At 43.1% G+C, this 18,150-nt stretch overlaps 1 protein-coding gene across 2 annotated transcripts; it reads left to right on the forward strand.

Annotated features, from left to right (window-relative positions):
* Window positions 1–1,696: 1,696 nt before the first annotated feature.
* On the forward strand, window positions 1,697–13,864 carry LOC105928817 (GTP-binding protein REM 2). 2 transcript variants are annotated; one of them, XM_036141470.1, is made up of 6 exons: window positions 1,697–1,907; window positions 2,150–2,210; window positions 6,602–6,911; window positions 6,999–7,072; window positions 9,139–9,316; window positions 13,194–13,864. In XM_036141470.1, exons 1-6 carry the CDS (start codon window positions 1,852–1,854, stop codon window positions 13,484–13,486), a joined length of 972 nt encoding a protein of 323 aa, XP_035997363.1. In that variant the 5' UTR covers window positions 1,697–1,851; the 3' UTR covers window positions 13,487–13,864. The 2 variants fall into 2 exon arrangements, with proteins under 2 accessions (XP_035997363.1, XP_012721783.2); XM_012866329.3 differs by lacking the exon at window positions 1,697–1,907 and adding an exon at window positions 1,938–2,023.
* The last annotated feature ends 4,286 nt before the right edge of the window (window positions 13,865–18,150 follow it).

Here is an 18,150-nt window from a genome sequence, read left to right on the forward strand (position 1 = left end):
CATCTTCGGCTCTGCCTCCCCCTCTCTGTGTGTGTGTCTCTCGTTCTCTCTCTGGCCTGTATAATAGGAGCAGGATTAGGGCTATAATAGCGCTCGGGCTGTTCACTGCCGGATCCCATTGTTGCTTTGTGAGGGAGGGGGTTGTGGGGAGGGGGGGGGGGGGGGGGGGGTCGCGCGACTGCTCTTGGTCCGACAGACATTCTGACACAAAATGCATTAAAAACACACACGTTATGAGTGCGCTTTCTTTAACTATACTGATACAGGTGTGTAAAAACACAGGTTTAAAGGTATTCAGCACGATGCAGCAGCGGTAGACAGGATTTTGGAGGCGGTGAGGAAGCGGGTTGAGCCGGCCCAAGGCAGAAGCGCTATATGCAGGTACTGAAGGCCCCCGACTGGCGTGGAGGCGTCAAGAGCGGTTGAGATTCAGTAGGACAGGTTCAAAATGTGCAGGTTTCGAAACACGACATCAGGTCTTCAACTTTATAGAGCAAACCGCGTAAAACATTTCGAGATTGCTGTATGTGGCGATTCTTGCCCGAATGTCGTCCTTCTTTGCCCCAGAATGGGACAAGAAATCTACATGTACCTGGATTTCCTTTTCTAGTTGTTTTTGAGAAAAGGTTCTTCCTAACAGGTACCACAAATCTACAGTGCGCTTTAAAGAATCTGTGATAATTTTAAGTTGATTCGGTCCAGTTCTGCCTGTCTATGTATTGCATTTTTCACAGAGGTTTCAATTTAAGGTTAACCTTGAATTGACACAGGCATGGAAAATTGTTACTTTGATTAAGTGTGGGGGTTTTTGTTAGTTTTTCATAAGGTCCATAAAGATTTCATGAATCTTAAACTGTATCTTATGTAATTTATTTTCAGTTTTTCATTATTATTAAACCTTAGTTATTTATTGGTAGTCTCACTGAGACACAAATTCTCATTTGAAAGAGAGACCAGTTTGCAATGATCAATAATTTTAAAATTTGATCATTCTGCATATTTCTTTTTGAATGTATATGCTGCCCATAACATCATGATGCCCTGAGCATAGAGCCACATCATCTATATCTATACAGATTTTATTAGTTTTTTTTAAGACAGTAGACGTTCATTATGCTTATTACCCAGCTCAGATTACCCACACACTCCCGAAACATTGAACCTGTTCATAAAAAAAAATGCTGAGTTATCTGCAGCAGTTTTTTTTAATCAAAATATTATTTTAAGGAATTCCTCACTTTTTCACCTTTTAATCTCAAAATAAGCTCGGGTAAACACAATGCAACAACGATCAAGCAGGGTCACTATAAAATAAACAGAAATGGTGATGTTGTGGCTGGTGGACAATGACTTCATTGGAAGCAGGCCCCCAAATCAGGTTCTCAGTCTGGCCTAGTAGAACCATAGCTTGGCTCTGTGAGCTGGATTGACAAAATTCTGTTTTACTAAAGGAATATTCTAATAAATTGGTGAATTTCACATATCCTCCAAGGATATGCTCTCACACACAGTTACCAGTCAGTAGGAGAAAATGCTTGTCGACTACTGCCCTCCAGGGGCCACGTTCTGCATTGCCTCTGTCTTCAGTTTAAGTGGTCAATGTGAGCTTCGTGACACTGACGATTTCTCCACACTCCTGGTTTTTGTCAAGCTACAACAACACCGCTGTCTGTCTGTCTGTCTGTTTGTTTGTTGTTGTTGCTTTCTTTTTTTATTATTATCATTTAACTACATGCATATGTGGCAGAAAAAGCTCTTTTGTTGGCCAGTTTCATCTTTCCTCCTCAGCAGGAAATCTGGATCCGGAAAGCATTTAGTAGGTGTGAGTCACACAGCAGTCAGCCCGGAGTGATGAATTACGGTGCTGCCTGCAGAGCTGGACCTGGGCCCCATAACCTGAGAAAACAGTGAGAGAGAGAGAGAGAGAGAGAGAGAGAGAGAGAGAGAGAGAGAGAGAGAGAGAGAGAGAGAGAGAGAGAGAGAGAGAGAGATCACTTTGTAGTTGCCGACAGACACCTGAGAGGTGAGGAATCAGAGCGCTTCCAGCGGGACTGGAGCTCATTAAATGACTGGGGAGGGGGTTAGGAGGGTTGATCCTGGTGTTTCTCTGTGTCTTCTGGACTCCTCACTCCCGATCGCTTTATTTCAGCTTGCAGATGCCGACAGATGTGCCCGAAGACAGGCTCAGCATCGAGGAGAATGCCTCCAAGGTAGGAGCTCATGGGGACACCGAGAGCCCCAACAGCCCCGCTGGCTTGATTCAAAGAGATCATTAGAAATGCTGTTGTGGGCTCCGACTATTCCCACTCGTGCAGACTGTGTGTATCTACACGTTTTTATATAGGTGTGGGTTAAATGTGGGTGGGTGTCTCTAAGTTTTTTTTAACTTATGCCTTTTAGTGCCTAGTCTGAATGATTCAAATAAAATATTTTGCGAACTTAAAGAGTTATTTCAGGTCAAAATTGTATTACTTTATATATATATATATATATATATATATATATATATATATATATATATATATTAATGCTGTATTCTTTGTTAGTATCGTTATACTCTTTAGTATTAAGGACTGATTTCCTCTGAAAAGCAGCTGAAGGATTTGCCGCCAAATAGCAGAGGGCAACTGGCAGGCTACGTTAGAATGTTTGTACACCTTTTAGCTATTTCTGGAAAAAAAAAGAGATAAAATAAAAAACATTTGCATTCCAAAGCTATTTATCCCTGTAATGTATATAAGTTCCAACAAACACTGACCCGTTTTTATTTTAAAAAGGATGTGAGTGGCAAGTTGCATTGTTTTTTTTTCACCAGATGGCAGAGGGTTAGCGACTAGCTGGCTAGTACGTACATACATTAGCATTATTTATACCATGGTCTGGGTGAATACTCGATTCTGATTGGCTGCAGGGTGTCCGTTAAAAAGCGATATCGGACACCTTTATAAAAGTTCGGGTCAAACAGCCTGATTGTTCTTATTTATTGCGCCGGCTCAAACGTTAGCTGGTAACATCTAGACTGTATACGCTGGTTACCATGGCACAACGACAGATATTAAATAGTTCTCTCAGCTGCTACTTGTAGAAAACTTAAGATTTTAACAGTGAAAAATAAACATTATAGTATTAATAATTGTTTTAATATTTATTTATTTTGTAAGTGGCAATGGTATAAGTGGAATAATGCCTTTCAAGGTGTCCATTATTGGAAATTAATGGACTTTGTGGAAGCAACTGTCTTCTGCTTTACGTTGGATGGCTGACGCCTCCGCGTCGTCCATTAATTTCTGATAATGGACACCTCATCCGGCATTATCCCTTACTTATACCATGGTCTGGGTGAATACTCGATTCTGATTGGCTGCTGGGTGTCCGTTAAAAAGTGTTACAGGACACATATAAAAGAAGCTCCAGTTTAATAGCCTGATTGTTTTTAATTATTGCTCTGGCTCAGACGACATCACAGTTTTTCAATTGAAATTATACTTTCTAGGTTCTGTGGCCATAGCTGGTTACCTTGGCAACGTGTCACAACTAGAGATATTAAACAGTTCTCCCAGCCGCTTCTTGTGAAAAACGTACACTTTTAATTTTGAAAAACCGTTAGAGTATTAATAATTGATTCAATATTGCTTTCTTTGAACCATGGCATAAGCAGTATAATGCCCTTCGAGGTGTCCTTTATCAGAAATGAATGGACTCCGTGGAAACAATCGTCTTCTGCTTTGCGTTGGATGGTTCACGCTTCTGCGTCGTCCATTAATTTCTGATAACGGACACCTCGTCGGGTATTGTCCCTTACATATTTTACTATTTTAGGAAAAACAAAAGTTTAAAAAACTGTTGCGTTCCAAAACATTTATTTTTGCAGTCTATGTGTGTTATATCTTTAAAATCATATATATGTTTTATCCTGAAAGGGATAATATTTCCACAGTTGTCTTCATCTCAATTTTTTCAGTATACCTGAGAGCTAATCAACCGGCATGTTAGCAACATTTTCCAAATAGTCATATGTCAAAGCAAATTAGTTTCTCTGAAAGAGCATTAAACAGCTTTTAAATTATAACAAAGTTATGTGTATAGGCTGAAAATAAGGTCAGCTCCAATTTAATTCATTGCAATTTGCATGTAGACTATAGTGAAAATCCCCAAAGAGCGTCTTCTCAAGGCACTATACATGACAAACTGATCCAATTTGTTTACAGAACTGTTCAGTCAGTTCTGCCACACTGACAGATTCAAAGTCAAAACATTTAATAAAATGCAACGGATTGCCAGTCATAAAACAATACAAGTAAGTTTATTTTCCGATACCTATTGGTAAAACCTTTTCTGGAAAATCAACTGATTGCATCGAGTCACTGACTTTCCAGTCATCCCTCCTCCTGAACCAGCTTGTAAAAATAAAAGTGGAGTTAACGGCACCAGTAGATCCCTGAGGGGCTTCTCTTTAAAGAGAAACACAGCTAAACAGAGAAGCTCTGAGTCAGTAGTAAAATCTATACGATGAAAGCAGTATTTATAGTAGTTTCAAGCAATTCAGCTCCCTTTGATTGTGGCAAATTCTGGGATAATTAGCGTCTCTCAATTTACACTGAACATGGAAAAAAAACTATGAGCCAATATTCTAAAAATAACTTAACACATACTTCCACGAAAGGTTTAACAAATGATCTTTTCTTAGGGTCCTGCCTTTGTTAGAATACATACCTGTTCATCAATCTGTAATTGTCCTTTTATTCTGCCAGAATGTTGCCTCCTGCAGAGCAGAATATATTTTGAACAACAGAGAATATTCTGCTGTAAAACAAAAAGACATTCACCTTTCATTCCTTTTCAAATACTGACATAAAGATGTAATGTCCTATTTTTGATCAAAACTGGAGCTTGCATGAGCTGATTGAGCAAATCCTGATGTCATATTAATAGTTTTTCAGTGTAAGGGATCTTGGAAACATTTACTAATACACCTGCCACTGCCACACTAGCTCATGTCAATGGTGTTGGAAGAAACAACGCTTTAGAAAAATCATGCTTTTGCGTCACCTCCCTATACTTTCAATACTGTAACATATAGATTATAGTTAAGCATATTTTGAAAATGCTGGAAAATTCTGCCACTTGAGCGCCGCAAACCTCCGTTTCCATGTAAATCACACGTGCTGCTGCGAAACACATGCTACGGTGACACAAACATTGCGACAATAGCCCAGTAATAATGTCTCTTTAATCATTACCCCTTAAATGGGGGCGCATTTGCTACGGAAATACATCTACGGGTTAAGCAGCCGAGTCCATTTGGAAAACGGGCCAAATCCTCTCCAAGCGATGTCAAACAGCTTTTGGTGGAAGTAGTGTGATGGTGTGGGGTGGCATTTCCTTCCCTGGAAAAAATGATGTCAGTGTTCGCCACCACAGAGTGGAGACTACTTCCAGGATTTGGGAATGGAGAGGACGGAACGACCCGCTTGCAGACCCGACATCAACCCTGCTGAGTACTTGACGGAACAGCTTGGTCCGTGCCGGTGGCCAGCACAAACACACCGGCTGACTTGCAGTGTTGTAGTCAAGTCACTATGCCTCGAGTCCGAGTCCAGGTTCGAGTCTCCAGTGTTCAAGTCCGAGTCAAGTCCAAGTCATTAAAAAAAATCTGAGTTGAGTCCGAGTCAAGTCCACTACTCATCCGAGTCAAGTTTGAGTCGAGTCACTATTGATCAAGTCGAGTCCAAGTTCCGCACTAAAGTAAGCATAGCCTACATGTTTTTAAACTAAAAAAAATTCCACACTCCACCACATTGCACTAATAGATATTAAAATCATACACCAAATAATATTCTAATGACATATTAAAATTATAGCCTAATGATATAAAAAAAGTTGAGTCTTTTTCTCAATTTCTGAGTCAGAATGATCTCAATGTGGGAGTCCGAGTCCAAGTTTGAATCATCAGTGCTCAAGTCCAAGTCAAGTCACGAGTCTCTAAATTTAGCTAATGACTCGGACTCGAGTTTGAGTCTCGGACTCGAGTACTACAACACTGCTGACTTGCAACAAACGCTAGTTAAAGGATGAGATGATCCCACAGCAGTGTGTGACCAAGCTGGTGACCAGCACGAGGAGCAGGGGTCGCGTCTGAAGCTGCTGTTTGTTAAATGAAAAGAGTTGTTAAACTGATGCTTCGATTATCCGGTCCAGTAAGCAAAACCCAACGAGAGTCAACGGCACAAAGGATGTGACAAGTTTTCAGTGGGACAGTCCGCATAACTCAACTATCCTGCTCAAACCACGATTGCGTTTTCCTTACAACTGGGGCACCATTTAAACAAAAATGAACAGAATATTTACCGGTAATAATTGTTACAACAAATAAATATTTCCACCGAACACACGTTTTCTTACTTTTCTTTGCTAAGTTTGTTTTGGTTGGGCTTTGCTCTTGTGACAAATAAATGAGGCGTCTGTTCTGCGTCATGGTTATCTTCCGTTTTACTGGACCCTACACCATGAGAGGGCACGCTCTCAGACAAAGGAATGACAGGAGAGAAAGGCTTTATTTGAAGACGTGTTGACACAAGCTGTGTATTTGTTTTTTGTGCAGTGTGACAGTATGGCGCTGCCTAGCACCCCCACGGTCCGCAGAGGAAGCACCCCTCTGCCAATAAAGCACCAGCTCCGACGAGAGGAAGCTGTTCACGATGACGGCGACTGGACTTCGGGGGCGAGCGGCTTCTCCCCGTCACCGCTCAGTTTCAGCCCAGCCTTGGATGACGCCCCCGTGGTCTCCGTGGAGGCCAGGCACGACGGGCCTCTGAGGATCGCCCTGCTGGGTCAGAACGGAGTCGGGAAGTCCTCGCTGGCTCTCGCCTTTGCTGGCGACATGGACCGGACAGCGTCGGTGGATTCTGATGGTACAGAGCTGTGTCCCGCCTAGTGCTACTGCAAATAACAGCGTGTCTAATCCGAGAGCTAACCGATGCTGTCCTCCTCATATTTAGGGGAGGGTTTTGTGCGCACAGTCAGCGTGGACGATGAGGAGAGCACCATCATTATCTATGACAACTGGAGACAGGTGAGCCACACAACACTCCAGGGCCCTCTCTGCTCCTGGCTCCCTCATTAGGCCGCTGAGACCTCTCTGCAGCTGCAAACTATGAGCTCGGCTACTTGTTTTTTTTTGTTGTTTTTTTCAAGACTTTTCACAGAACTGTATGTTTTATGACCCAAATCCTGGCCTGGTTAGTGGGGAGCTCAGAAAAAACGCTCTCAAAGTTTGGATATTTCACATTTGGCTTCATTTTGCTTCCTTTTGTTGAGGAGGTGTGTGGTATAGTGAGGGACAAAAATAGACTTTATTAGCAGGCAGGTTGGAGATATCAAACTAATACCTTTTTAATACCCAGAGAAACTGTACTTAGAGCTTAAGAAATGATAGTCAACTTTAAACAGGTTATCAATACGAACGTTAAAACATCTTAAAAGGGAAACCAGCTAATAGAAAATAGGTTTTCCTTCTCGTCAGCATAGTGGCAAAGATGCATGCCCGGCCTGGGGAAGCGTCGTGACAAAAAGAGGACGGTAAATCTGCAGCATGTGCACTCGTTCCAGCGAGGAGCGCTCGCTCTCGGCTTGTTTGCGTAGCCCTTCCTCTGTTCCCTCGAGTGCGTTTCAGAGGCGTCTGTGTAGATGTTGGCTCGACGCCGCCCACGGGCTGGGAGTGCCAGCTGAGCGCATCAGTGCTTCTTATTTAGACGCACGTGTGAAAATACTGAAGACTCGCGATTTTTGTGCTGCAGTCCATCATTTTTTGGTGTGACAGCTCTTAGATGGGAGCTAGATTTGAGGTTCGGAGGCACTGCCCGTTGCGTATTATTAGACTGCAAAGCCTGGCAGAGGAGCCAGGAGAGAGCCAGGAGGGGGCCGCTAAACTACCATCATTTGGTGCCCTTCCGACTACTATAAATCAACACATCCAATGAATAGCACCTTATTTTGGCCATGGTCAAACATTTGTGTATTAAACACTGAAGATAATCATTATTGAAGCAGTTTAGTCTGCCTTCTGGAGTGTATGGTATTAGTTATTGCTTAATTGACATGAGCTTCACAGCTTCCCATTATTGCTGAACTAAAGGGTCGTTTCCCTGTCTTAGGCAATCGGGCCCACAATTGTGCATTGCCAGTTAAAAATCGAAACATTTTTAGAGAGGTAAAATCTGAACTTGATAAATCTAAGATGAACAAAGACTCTTTAACACCATATTCAAGATTTCTGAATCGTTTAGTCTGTGTGAGAAGAAACGTGTGGGGGACTTGGAGACATAAAAGCTTTGTTAGCATGTCATTTTCATGCACTTTCATTTCATTCTCAGGTATTTTGACAGGTTACTTTCTCGTGGATAGCTTACAGGATGCCTGCCCCTTAGAGTTGCGGACGCATTCAGAAGTTTACATGCACTCATTTTGGGACTTTTGTTTGTGCAAAAACAAGAATCTGATGTGCAGGTTTGAATTCATTTGGGGATTTTCTTTCATTCATACATGGTCCAAAATATAAATAAAAGGTGAAACACGTTTATACCCCCTGCTAATATTGGGTTAAATGTCTCTTTTCAAGGCACTTGTTCAACCAGCTCCTGGCTTAATTCTTCTTGGACATCTGAACCCTGTTTTTGGGGCTCGATTGGTGGACCATGGACCTCATTTAAACCGGTCTCTTTTCTGAACTATTTGGCCACAACGTGAAGAAGCGTGTTAGGGGGAGTCATGGTGAAGTTTTAAGAGCAAAGAACACTGTTCCAGCAGTTTAACATGCTGGGGGGCAGCATCATGGGTCTCCATTACTCCTGGTGTTAATGGAGGACAAAGTTGATGGAAGGAGGAAGAAGGACTGCCTCCAAATGTTTCAGCTTCCCTTCAAATCAGCAGTACGATGGATTTGTGTGATGGGAACTACAGCCCTCTGTTGTTCTGACACGTGCTCATCCACACGAGGAATCCCCAGGAGCTGCAGCCCCTGGGGATTCCTTGTGTAGCATGTGTGGGTTTTCCGCCTTTCACTGAAGTGCAAAGTGTTTCAGTGACTGAGACGCTGTCAGTTACCGTTAATCCACCTTTTTTTCCCCTATGTTTCCACAGGACCTGTCGGCTCTCCAGTGTGAGGTGTGCATCCTGGTCTTCTCTGTGACCGACAGGCGCAGCTTCCACCGCACGGCCCAGCTGCGACTCCTCCTGAGAGAGACGCAGCCTCAGACTCCCATAATCCTCGTCGGGAACAAGAGCGACCTCGTTCGCTCCCGTGAGGTCACCGCTCAAGGTATCCGTCTTCACCGCGCTCTCTCTCCTCTCGCCTCTCCAATGGTTTGGCTTCTGGCTCTCGCTCTCACCCCAGGTGGAGGAATTCCCCCGCCATTAGCAGTAAACACTAACGTAAATGTAAAATGCATGCCTCACCGCGGCGTGGGAGTGTAGAGGGTGCCACAATTACAGTCAGCGCTGAAGAGCGTTCGTAGTGAGCGCGCTGCCTCTTCACATCCCTAACACTTTTAGCAGCGTTCCGGCTGTGTGGCGGAGCGTGTTATTGGCTCCGTTGCAGGAAGGTTAAACATCACATCAGCTTTACTAAACACCATTGACACTGATGTCAACAACATCCTAACGGACGTGCCATTAAAGGAAAAAAAATAACCCAACAAAGTACTCCTCCATTTGTTTTTTTCAGTGCTTTATGTGACAATACGTGTTGGTAACATAAATCTGGTCTTTAACATTTTTTTTAAGTATTCAGATCTAACCTCAGGTTTGCTTTACATAAATAAAATGAAGCCTAAATAGAAGAGGAATTGCATAGGAATTGAGATGGAAAGTAGCAGCTTGGGGCTTACTAATTATGTGTATTCTGTAAAATAATTTATCAAGCAAGTGCTGCTAAAAAAAGCAGGAGTTTTGTTGGCAGTTTGCTTCCTTGGAGCAGACACGTGACCCCATGCCAAGGCGTCAAGTTGTCACCTTAGAGAAGTTGCTGCCCATCAGTCTGGGAAGGGTTATAGGAGAATTTGCATACGATTACGAGTTTGTTATTCAGCAGTGAAAAAAGATCGTTGGCAAGTGGAAAATATTCATAGCAGTTACGAATCTGAGCGGATGTTCCAGCAAACTCCCCGAAAGATCAGAGAGAACTGAAAAGAAACTCTAGGACTCCTGTCTGTGACTCTGCCGGCCTCAGTTAGAGTTTTGGATATTTACATCTGTGCCGGTGCAAAGTGTTAACCTGACTCCGCCAGATGGATTTGCTCCGCATATCCATCTGGAAACCTTCCGTTGAAGTAATTTTGGGAAGGGGCGAAAATACTGGTTAGCTGATTGGCCTATGTTGGTGATAGACGGGCCAAATAAACCAATCAGATCAACGAAGCATATCACGTACTAACAGCGACGACGGAAACACAACTACAAGCTCTTGCGAAACCAGTCGGGAGAAGAGCAAAAACATCTTTTCCTCTGAGAAAAGCCTCCAGAGCAGTGTTTTGCTCGTCTTTCAGTGAAGAAATACTCTGTAATTCCGATAAAACTTGCTCGATAGCCACGCTAACGCTAGTTTCATCGGCTGAAGCCGCCATGTTCTTTAGACTGAACTGTCGCGCTTCTCGTTGCGTCACACCTCAACCCGCCTCAAAGCCAACGCTGATTGGACGTTCGTTTGGTGAACGGCTCCAAATTTTCTTTAACGGAGAGTAGCCAGACTGATCTGCGGGTGAAACCTTGAAAGCTCGCGAGATCAGGATGGTCTCACGAGGCTAGCAAAGTGTGGCTAATTAGCCCGAATCAAGTGTCTCTTCTCTCTTGTGAGAGACGATGGCGGCATCAATTTGGTTTGCAAAGTTGCATCTGGACAAAGAGAGAGACTTCTGCAACAAGTAGCAATGTTAGTCCACAACGTGCGGCTCCGTGTTTGAAGACAGAACTCCCCACCTCTGCATATAAACAACGTATTAAAAGGTTGCTGCAATGGTTGAGTCAAAGCTCAGACCTCAACCTGCCTGAAGCAGCTGGTGCGAGTTCTTGCTGCTGATGTGGCTCTTTGAGCTGTGGCATCCTTTTAATACCTTCATATGCAAAACCAGAACAGGAAGCGGAGGGTACTTTCTTTCGACCATTTAACCAAAGCTTCCAGTTTTATCACACGAGCAGTCAGTCGCACAGATTGTCACATTTTGGGGCAACAAACGCGCTCCCTGCTGTGTGATATGGCTGCGTCGCTCGTTATGTAAAGCTGCCTTTCAACGTAACGAGTCTCCGGGGTCTTTGAGGTAGTTTAGATTGATGACGGTTTACTGCTTTGTGCCGCAAGCCAGAGAAATTGAGCCAAAATATCTGCGGTCGGCAGCAGAATGCGAGCGGCGATGTTGTCGCTGCCTCCTTCCTCCTCCTTCAAATACACGACAAATACACAAAAGCTTAAAAGACTCCAACGATCCACGCTAACCTGCTTGGAGATGTGCCAGCAAATGCTCCGTCCGCCCACCCTTCTGTTTGATCCAGCGCTGCGCACATTTCTGTTTGACACGTCTTAAGAACTTTTCAAATCGCGTACATTATGTGCCGGTTGACTGTGACTAAGTTAGTTTGTTGCCTATAAGGCCAGCGTGATTCCAGCCTAAAACATCTTTGCTGTTTCCCTGCGAGGCTTAGATGTGCTCCTCGTGTCTTCGTGGCTCATCTGAAGCAGCGATAGCTTCCTGCTCGTCTCTTTCCAGCCTCAGTGTAAAGGACAAAACGTCCAGCACCGGCGGTGTTTTCAAAGCACGGTCCCTGAGCTGATAAAGGCGACAGGATGTCGTCTGTTCGTGACAGGGTTTCTTCTGCGGGCTCCAAGAAGTGCCTGAGCGGGACGGGTTATTGACCCGACTCGTTCCGTATTCCGGTCGTCCCTGATTCTCTGAAGTCTCCAGTTTCTTTCATGTCCCCTTTTTTTTAAATTGCTAAGCTGTTTGCAGAGCTAAACCTCTTTTAATTGGATTTTTACTCCTGAAAATCTCTGATGCAGTTTCAGCTGTAAGTGGATGTTTCTACTGCCACAGACGTTCCCGTTTTGTTACACCTCTCCCATTTTGGTAAATTGCTGTTTGTTTGTCTTCAACCAGTGTAATGATCCTTAAAATGGGCATACGGTGCTTTACACTGTTCATACCCTTTGCCTTTTTTTGCACTTTGTCTTAAGGGGCATAAATGTTTGTTTTTTTGTTTTGTTTTTTTACATTTTTGAAACTTAAATCTCTGAGAGGTATGATATGCATTGGACTTAGTCCACTTTACAATATTACCCCTTTAAATAAAATCCAGTTCAACTAACTGCTTTCAGACTTCACCTAATCAGAAAACAATCCTTTTTTCTGTAGCTTTGGCTCCAAATAAACACAGCTGTTCTGTGAAGGCCTCAGAGGTCTGTTAGAAATCATCAGAGAGCAAACAGAATCCTGAAGAGCAGTGATCAGTAGACAGGTGACGGGTAAAGTTGTACCGTGGCAAAAATCAGCATGTAAACTTTGAACATCTCACAGGTAATTGTAAAAAAAAAAAGGATAGGATGGCGGTCCCCTTGACTTTGCCCCCGGTCATTGTATGAGGCTTATAGCTTCAGAGCTCATGTGAGAGGATCTGTTGACTGAACACCTACTGCAGGAAGTAGAGGCTGCGGAGAACTCCCTGCTGGGGCAGAGGTTTACCTCCCAGACGGGAAAATGATGTTACCTGATGCTCTCCCTCTAGTCTGACTGAGCTTACGCTGTTTTTGAGAGAACGGACATGAATTTAAGCCTCTAGATGTGCAAAGCTGCTAAAAACCTGGTAAAAAAGGCTGCTACTACAAAGCATTTACTAAGAGGAGCTACGTAGGAATTCAGGTCATGCTGTTCTGATTTCTATTCCTGAAGACTTGTGAAAACCAGGCATCATTTTCCTTTCACTTGCCAATGACACACTACTTTATGTTGGTCTCCCACTTAAGATCCCATTAAGACACGTTGGAGCTTGTGGTTCCAAAGTAAACGTGCTTTTGTACTCGTTTCTCAACCTTTTGGTTCAAAAAAGTTATTCCATGAGGTTCTTACACAGATGACACCAAAATGTTTTTATTTCCCTCTAAAGATGTGTGACATTCTTTCATGGACCTTTCCCCTCTCCCTCTCCATCAGAGGCCATGTCCAGCGCTGCCCTCTATAACTGCCTGTACCTGGAGATCTCAGCCTCCCTGGACCACCGCACGCCCGACCTCCTGGAGTCCGCCGTGCGGCTAGCCAGGGGCCAGCCCCCGTGGCCCCCGGGGTCCAGCGCGGAGGACATGTGCGGAGAAGGCCAGCGAGAAAGCATCACCTCGCGTGCGAAGCGCTTCCTCACCAGCCTGATGCCCCGGTACCCGCGGGAGAGAGAGGTGGGCAAGTTCCTGAGACAGAAGTCCCGCTCGTGCCACGACCTGGGGGCGCTGTGATGGCACGCGCGGCGAGGAGTTTTATAGCTTGATTGTTTAGCAGAAATAACTTGAAGCGATGTAGTAGAACCAAGAGGAAGAGGGAGGCAGTGATGCGGCGCACGGCGGACAGAGATGTGGGACGCGAATATGCCAGAGAAACAACAGGCTGGTAATACAGTATGGTGTGAAGGATCATCGTGCACAGGAGGAGGAGGAGGAGGAGGAGGAAGAGCAAAGTTAGCTGTGATGTCAAAGTAGACGATGACAGAGAGTTTTTGTACACAAGACGAAACAAAGAAAAATACTGGTGTAAATAAGCTGTAGATGTGATACCCAGCTGCCACCCCCACAGCTTTAAAAGCTAAATAAATTGCTTTTTTGAGTCTTCAAAAGGTCTTTCATGTCAGCCTTGATTTTTTTTTTTTATCTCGTAGTTTGGTAATCACCTCGAGCGTACGGGAAGCAATCAAAGCAGAGGGAAGAAACGCACGCGGCATAAAAGCATTTCAGCAGATATTCATAACCTTTTGATGGGTCAGACCTCATGTGGCGTTCATTTCATCCGACCTGCGACTGATGACGGTGTAGTCAGGAAGGGCAGCGAGGACAGACGGGGGGATGAAGGAACCCACAGAGCAACAGAGAGACAGGAGCCGCAAAAGAAAAGCAGATTATTGTATATAGACTGACTGTTGCCATGTTACTGTTGTCAAGGAAACCTGGAGTCACTCAGAGAGACTTGGACATTATGTCCACTTTTGGATACGTCTCAGTTCCTCCCCGAGCAGGGAATAAGGAGGCTGGTGAATATGTTGTTTTCAGAGTTTGACCAAAATAAAAGAAATAAATAATTAAAATGTAAAATCTTTCTCCAGATTTAAGCCTTCATGCACTCATCTGTACAACACGCTGCCCACAGTACTTCTGCCCTCCCACGCCCACCCACGCATGCAAAGATTTTGCTCATCCTAGACCATTATACTTTTTTTTTTATCAAAAGGAAGAACTGAGATATGATAGAAAGGGGAGGAGGAAAAAAAGAGCAGAAAATGGTGGCACAGCAGTCATGACTCATTCTCTTGGCTACAAACTATTGGAATGAAATGAAGCGTTAAGATTTGGCCCTGGAACGATGGGCCTCAAGCGCCCTCTTGTGGTTGATCAAAAGTCCTGCAGCCCAAAAGACGTTAGGCTGAGTGGGATGTTTATAACTCTTCTGAGTGAAGAGTATGCATCTTAATCTGAATATATTTCTTCTAATTCTGTAATTGCGATTCAGAGATGGGCTTTTGCAGATTTGCCATTTATGTCTACAGACTGCTAAACCCTAAACACGTTGACGTTTTTTTTAATATAGACGCCTGTATGGTGACATTAGTGGAGCACTACGTTTATAAACTGCAACTTGACCAAAAACAACAGATGAAGGAAGGGTGTCATAGTTTTGGCCAACAAATAGAGCACCGTCTAGCATTTTAACTCTCCTTACATTCTCATGTTGTAGCTGAGCAGGTCTCTCCCTACATCTGAGCCAAACCAAAACCCCACAGGTTTATGCCAGCGGTGATGCTTTCAGCTTGGTCTTCACTGGAAAGACGCTGGAGCACCTTTTGAAGTGCCTGGCAAAATGATACGCACCTTTTGAATTTTTGGTCACATTTAGACGTCAAAAATTAAATGTATTTTATGCATGTCACAGAACACCGCCAAGTGGTGCACAGCAGAAGGACACGCCATGCCGTTTTCCAGATTTCTCAAAAATAAAACTGAAATATGAGATGCATTTTTATTCATGCCCCTTTTTCTAACACCCCAAAAATAAAATCCCTAAATGACTGCATGGTCATGGTTCACCTGTTTGTAGCCTGATCTAAAAAAAAAAAAAACTACAGCATTAGAGCAGATTAAATCAGGGCTTGATTGTAAACCAATATCCCAAGCATTGAACATCCAACAGAGCAGCTACTTCACGGTTCATATTTTACAAACAGAATGAGCATGGCACAAATCTAAACCTACCGAGGCACAGCCATCTTGGTGTGGGCATGATACACCCAGACGTGGAGACCGTTTGTCAGTAGAACAGCGCTCACATTTAAAAAGGACAGAACACAGCAGATGAGTTGGAATGAAAGTTTTGACACTTGTTAAGGTTAGAAGACATCTACCCAAGCTTTGAACGTCTGCAACGTGCCTGCTCAGTTATTAGAAAAACTAAATGATGGCATAATTAGAAGGCATTGCTAGCCACCTAAACAGACTCATTAATGAGAGAAAAAGTCAATACATCCCTCTCAACACTCCATCCTCAGTAAAATAGGCTGGCAGCATCATGCATGGAGGCTTTTCTTCGGCAGAGGCGCGGTGAAGAGTTCATGGGAGGATGGATGGAACCAAATACAGGGCAACCCTGGAGGAAAGCTTTTGTTTTAAGCTTCAAAAGACCTGAGATTATGCCAGAGACTCAGTTTCCAGCTGGACAACCTTAAACATACAGCCAGAGGCACTACACAGGATGGTCTGGTCCAAAGCATATCCACGCATTTAAATGGCCCAGTCAGGCCAAAATAAGAATCTCAGGCACACTGTAAGCAATTGCTGTAAATTTACAGCCATTTTTCAACACTAAAATACTGTTTTCATGTTTAACAGTTCAGTACTGTAGTAAGCAATGCATTGTGGGCTTCTTAACTTGGAGCAACAGGACAGAGGCCGTAAACGGTATGCGGCTGTTTTAAATAACGGGATACTACAGTATTTTCCGGAAAATTTCCAGAAGACGACTGCAGAGCACACAATGTGCCACCATCTGTCTTCATCACAACGATTATGGTCTTTCAGCTAAAAGATGTAACGGTACGTAAATCAAAATCTTTTTTCTTTGCCTCTGGGTTTGCTATTTTGTTTATATTGCCAAGAATGGTTGATATAGGCTAACGCTCAGGAGTTTGTCTAGCTAGGCTATATGTAAGCTATCAGTGATGCTTAGATTTGAATATTCTACTATATTCCTACTCTATTACTCTACTATTTTGTTGTTGTTGTTAAATCTTGGTTACCTATAATATACAGTAGCCGGACGACAGCTCACATTACCGCAGCGTCTGCATTCGAGGAGCAGCACTTGTTAACGAGAGGTCAACATTGACAAGTGGAGCAAGCAGTAAAGTAGCATTAAATTAAGTTACTTGAATACGTTGTCCCGCGGTTAAGGATTTATTTCAACCAAGTCAGCATCACCTAGAGGTAGGCTATAGTCTTGGTGAATTTTATTTTGTTTGTGTCAACTCTTAATGAAGTTTGTTTTACAATTCAGTTAAAAAAGACACTTGAATCCTCTTGGCTTGTAGGGTTTATTTTCCATTTAAAATTTGTTGTGAAAATCTTGACTTTCTAGACATTTAACTTTATACATTTTGTTTATTTCTCTGTCAATGTGTGCTTCACATATTCTAACGTTAGTTATCCCAACTCTGTGATATGTCAAACTGTTTTGCACCAGCTGTGGCTTTTCTTTCATAATCTTAACATTGTACCTCAGTTAAGGTTAAACATTTCAGTGTTAAGACTGATACGGTGGCACCAAAAAGCAGCCAGAAATTTTCTTCCTGCTTGACATATTTTACTGTAATCAAGACTTGTCAGATCTGTTGTCATAACTGTGCCACAATAGTGGCATACGTAAGGCACATGAGGATTCATAAAAATACACCTAATTTAACTTTTAAGTGCGTTTTAGCAGATTGCAGTCAGACTTTCCAAAGATTTTCAACATTTAAGTCTCACACTTACAGAAATAACAAACGTGTAGTTAGACCTACTTAAGTGCGTTTTAGCAGATTGCTGTCTTTGCAATCTATAACATATTCAACCTTCAGTATCAATAAGAGGCAGTCTGTATTTTGGAATTCATTCAGAGGTAAAAACTCCTTTATTCCTTGTCATCATTAAAATTATTTTGAAACCACAACATGCACGCACACATGCACGCACACACACACACACACACACACACACACACACACACACACACACACACGGTATTGGACTAAGACCTTATTAGAATTCCATTTGATGTCACTTTACTCCACTCTGAGCTTAGACTATTTTGACAATTTTAGGCGCTTCATTGGTATAAATCCAGAGAGAGGGACAAAGGCCAAAAGGGGGATGGTTGTCTCCAAGAAGAAAGGTGTGATCGTCCAGAAGAAGTCTTCCACAGTCAACACACATGTCTCCATGCTCCTGAAGAAACTCCTTGACTTTGAATGGGACTTCATATAGATCGGTGAGTTCTCCGTAATCTTGCTGTCTGTCCATGTGTTGTTTTGACAATCTGGCATTGCCACATTAAGCCACAAGAGTTTATCAGTTTAATAAGCATTAGCTTGGAGAGTATATTGTACATTCCTGATTGTATAATATTTGTTTGTTATTGTTTGACAGTGGCTCCACTGGAATAATGCTGCAGAGGAACAGCGCCTAACAAACTGAACATCTCTCCTGGATCCACAAGATTTGAATCAGGGTGGTTCACACCCACCCACATTCCCCGGACTACTACTACTACTACCTCATAGGACTACTTTAAGAAGTAAAGTACAGTTTCTTCCCTAAATGTTCTCTTTTATCCATATGTAATGTAATGATGTATAAATCCACGTTCTAACTGTACTATAATA

Source organism: Fundulus heteroclitus, chromosome 9 (assembly GCF_011125445.2).
Source record: "Fundulus heteroclitus isolate FHET01 chromosome 9, MU-UCD_Fhet_4.1, whole genome shotgun sequence".
Classification (NCBI taxonomy): domain Eukaryota; kingdom Metazoa; phylum Chordata; class Actinopteri; order Cyprinodontiformes; family Fundulidae; genus Fundulus; species Fundulus heteroclitus.

Excerpts from the sequence above, each read along its gene's own strand:
- LOC105928817 (XM_036141470.1), top strand. The coding sequence starts at position 1,852 with ATGAATTACGGTGCTGCCTGCAGAGCTGGACCTGGGCCCCATAACCTG. Across the intron at positions 2,211-6,601 it reads TCGAGGAGAATGCCTCCAAG|TGTGACAGTATGGCGCTGCC; the intron begins GTAGGAGCTCAT and ends TTTTTTGTGCAG. Across the intron at positions 9,317-13,193 it reads CCGTGAGGTCACCGCTCAAG|AGGCCATGTCCAGCGCTGCC; the intron begins GTATCCGTCTTC and ends CCTCTCCATCAG.